Consider the following 4,356-nt stretch of genomic DNA (forward strand, 5'->3'; position numbering starts at 1 on the left):
GAAAAAGCCTTCTGAATTGCATCCACCAAATTCTGATTTTTTATTTCTTAACTTCAATTTGATTTTACATACCTGTTTTGAATACAAGCATGTTATACATTCAGATGATAGATTGAAAACCCAATCTTCACATCAAAAAATTATTTCAGTGGAAGACCAGAGAAAACAAACAAAATATTTGAACAAAAGCAGAATTGACATTTACCTGCATGATATAGTATTTTCTGAGTTGTATAAGTAGAGCATCTAAAGGTTTCCAGAAGTCAGAAAAACTAGGGCTATGCTGCAAGATTTGAGGATGCTTTTGTTGGTGAGGTTGTGTTCAGAATATAAGCACATGATTCAGTTAATATTTTAATATTTATTTTAATCATTATTAAATATTAATTGTTAAAACCTTCTTTACTCTATAAATGGTTTTACACTGAGAATTCCATCAGATATTCATGAAATTATTGTTCCATTTTACAAATGAAAAGTGGAGGGGAAGCAGAAAAGCTTCAGTAAATATAGAACATTATATATATAATATATATATATTTTAATATTTTATTTGTTTGAGAAAGAGAGAATGCACAATTGGAGTGAAGGGTAGAAAGAGTGGGAAAAGAAAATCTTCAGCATACTCCACTCTGAGCCTGATGCCGGGCTCAACCCATGACCCTAAGGTCATGACCTGAATCAAAGTCAAGAATCAGATGCCACCCAAGCACCTCTAGAACATTATATTCTTGATTGCAAGTTTTGATGCTGCTTCCCCTTGTTAATTGTTTGTTAGTTTCTTAGTTTTGATTTGCTTTTCAAATGTACTAGTCCATTGGAACAGTAAGAAAAAAATGTAAAGGAAACCAAATAATGAGAGAAGAGCTTACATGAAGAGCAGATCCAATAAAGAGAATAAATAGAATGGCAGTTTCTGAGAGCAATGGTTTATTCATCAAATGTGGGTGCATGAGGCATGCTAGTCTAGAAAGATGCAGTGATTAATTCAACAAATAATTTGAGTAATTGTGCATATGTTGGACACTATGTCAAATTAAATAGGTGAATGAAGCATAGTAAATGTGTGTAGGATGGTATAGCGAAAAACAGCCTTGGTTGTGTAGTGTTGTATAACACCTATCAGCTGCTAATTTCTGACCATCTTACACTCACTTATAGCATTTTTACATTCTCTGTAACCAAGTTTCCATTGAAATAATTGTTTAATAGTGGGGTAAAATTTAAATACCTTTATTACTTTAATATGTAGTTTGGAATATTGTAGACTGTAAAAGAAATTAGCATTAATTTTTCCTTTTCTTAGCCAACAGGAAATCATTGGATGCTCAAGGTTTGCATGGACTGTTGTTCCTGCCCCTTTTGAGTTATGTATTTTGTTTTTTTAAGATTTTATTTATTTATTCATGAGAGACACACAGAGAGAAAGAGAGAGAGAGAGAGAGAGAGGCAGAGACACAGGCAGGCTCCATGCAAGGAGCCCGACGTGGGACTCTACCCGGGTCTCCAGGATCATGTCCTGGGCTGAAAGCAGCGCTAAACTGCTGAGCCACCAGGGCTGCCCTGAGTCTATGTTTTTAGCTTAAATTTGACCATTGTCCATATAAAACACACTTAGAATATAGTTACAGACATATCTTCTCTTTGCAGTTAGTTTCTATTGGCTTCCAAAATAGCTAACTCATAATATGCAAGTTATCTAGACATATTGAAAAAAATGAAGCAATTTGCTACTTCCACAAGAGTGAATGAAAAGAGTATAATTCAAACACATACTAAAACCACAGAAGGCATGCTTGATCTATAAGAGGGAGAGAAGTGGGGGACGTCTGCATTTTATAGGAACTCATGTTTACACTAAGGTATAAGCATCTAAGACTGTTGCAAAGAACTACCAATTTGGCTCATTTGTAATTTATTCAAGAAGTGAGTAAATCACATTTTGAAAATGTGAAAAAAATATATATATATAATATGAATTGCATAGAAAGATGTAGAAAATATCAAAAGAAGTTTATAATTGACTGATAGCAATGAGAAAAGTACATTCACCCCGATACACTCATGTGCATAAACATAGACACATATGTGTGGAAGGAAAAGAGAGAAAGGATTAATGGGATCATCAGAATGATAACAGTTATTGAGGATCTGGGTAATTTAGGAAGGTCTCAAAGATGAGTTTTGGTTGATATTTCTTTTATAAGGTAAATTTGTGAGGGGTGTACATTGTAATTGGGATTGTTTTCTTGAACATAAGTGTTAGCCTGCCTTCTACTTTTGGGTATTTTGGGACACATACACCATTTTAAACTTCATTTTCTTCCCTCTGCAAAACCTTAAAAAAATGACTGCTGATTTCAGGGATCTTACACTAAAATACACACTTTAAAGATAAAATAACACCCCATAATATTTAGTGTTCGGCTCATCGATTTTGTTTTACAGTAAAATAGTTAAGCATGCAGAATGTCAAAGCTCAAGAGACTTACAAATTCCCAGAAAACCCCACTACTTTAAAAATGAACTGTATTCAGCCCGAAAGCTAATTTAGGAGGCTTACAAAATGTTTACTTGTGCAATGAGATTTATTTTGAATTGATAATAGTGGAAAACAGAGTTGAGGGGTGGGGAGAAAACATAGGAGGTGAAAGAATGGAATCCTTGTCACAGGTGAACATAAATTCAGATTTTGTACTTTTGAGTATTCCTATGGATAGCAAAATGATAATCACATATCTTCAGAAGCAAAGCAATATGATAATTCATATCAGAAAAAAACATGGATTTTTTTTCTTACAAATATATTTAATAATAATGAAAGATACACTTCACCACACTTTACAGTGCTGGTAATTACAGATTTGTTTTAACAGAGGATGGGAAAAATTGGCAGGTAAGCCATCCTGTTTGTGTGCAAGAAAACAAGAACCAAAGAAATCAGAGTAACTTGGACTTCTGATTCAATCATTCCCACAGATGACGTTGAAGAGATGAGAGCAGAAGACAATGGTTCCACAATAACACAATTTGTACTCTTGGGATTTTCTGACCTTCCAAACCTCCAAGGGTTTCTATTTGGGGTGTTCTCCATCGTTTATGTTATTATCTTAATTGGAAATAGCCTCATAATAATAATAACCAATCTTGATGCTGCACTCCAGAAACCTATGTATTTTTTCCTGGCAAATTTTTCTTCCTTGGAAATCTGTTATGTGTCTGTCACCCTCCCCAGGATTCTGGTGAACCTTTGGACTCAGGACAGAAGCATTTCGTGGTTGGGCTGTGCCACTCAAATGTGCTTCTTCCTCATGCTGGGAGCCACTGAATGTTTCCTCCTCGCTGTGATGGCCTATGACCGCTACGTGGCCATTTGTAACCCTCTGCATTACCCTCTCATCATGAACCACAAGATGTGCGTCCAACTGGCTGTTGGTGCCTGGCTTAGTGGAATTCCAGTCCAGATAGGACAAACATGTCAGGTGTTCTCGCTGCCTTTCTGTGGTTCTAATCAAATTAACCACTTCTTCTGTGACATCCCCCCATTGATCAAGCTGGCTTGTGGGGACACTTCACTTAATGAGATGTGTGTCTTTGTAGTTGCTATATTATTTGCAATGATTCCCTTTCTATTTATACTTGGCTCTTATGTGAAAATCATTTCCACCATCCTAAAGTTGTCCTCAGCCAGGGGCCGGTCTAAAGCCTTCTCCACCTGTTCTTCCCATATCATTGTTGTGCTTTTATTCTTTGGATCAGCTACCATCACCTACTTAAGGCCCAAATCCATTCATTCTGCTGGAACTGACAAAATGTTGTCTCTTCTCTATACCATTGTGACTCCAATGTTTAATCCTATGATATACAGCCTTAGGAACAAGGATGTGATTGCAGCACTCAGAAGACTGTTACTTAAAAAAATAGTGTGATGAGATTAATTGTAAATGCTTTAGCTGCTTGCCACACATTGATCAGAGGAACATTTCTAATTTCTACATTCCCTTGTAAGAAGTTAGCTACTTCCAGCTTATGATGTACTTCTACTTACTTCTAAATACCAACCTACAATTTATTGTGCTTGGTTATGTATCAGGCAATTTAATCTGTCTTCAGTGGCCCAAGCTTAAAGAATAATCCTGCCTCATGAATAAAATACTAATATGCACCACACATTTCATATGAAATTTGAATAGAAATGAAATTTATATAAACTAGGGATGCTTGTGGCTCAGTGGTTGAGCATCTGTATTTGGCTTGGAACAAGGTTCCAGGATCCTGGCATTAAGTCCCACATCAGACATCCCACAGGGAGCCCACTTCTTCTTCTGCCTATGTCTCTGCCTCTCTTTCAGTGTC

At 36.1% G+C, this 4,356-nt stretch overlaps 1 protein-coding gene across 1 annotated transcript; it reads left to right on the top strand.

Annotated features, from left to right (window-relative positions):
- The first annotated feature begins 1,048 nt into the window (after window positions 1-1,048).
- On the top strand, window positions 1,049-3,929 carry LOC129514957 (olfactory receptor 10AG1-like). The gene is made up of 2 exons (XM_055333648.1): window positions 1,049-1,058; window positions 2,992-3,929. The coding sequence occupies exons 1-2, from the start codon at window positions 1,049-1,051 to the stop codon at window positions 3,927-3,929; spliced, it is 948 nt and encodes a 315-aa protein (XP_055189623.1).
- Window positions 3,930-4,356: the final 427 nt, after the last annotated feature.

Source organism: Nyctereutes procyonoides, unplaced genomic scaffold (genome assembly GCF_905146905.1).
Source record: "Nyctereutes procyonoides isolate TBG_1078 unplaced genomic scaffold, NYPRO_anot_genome, whole genome shotgun sequence".
NCBI lineage: Eukaryota > Metazoa > Chordata > Mammalia > Carnivora > Canidae > Nyctereutes > Nyctereutes procyonoides.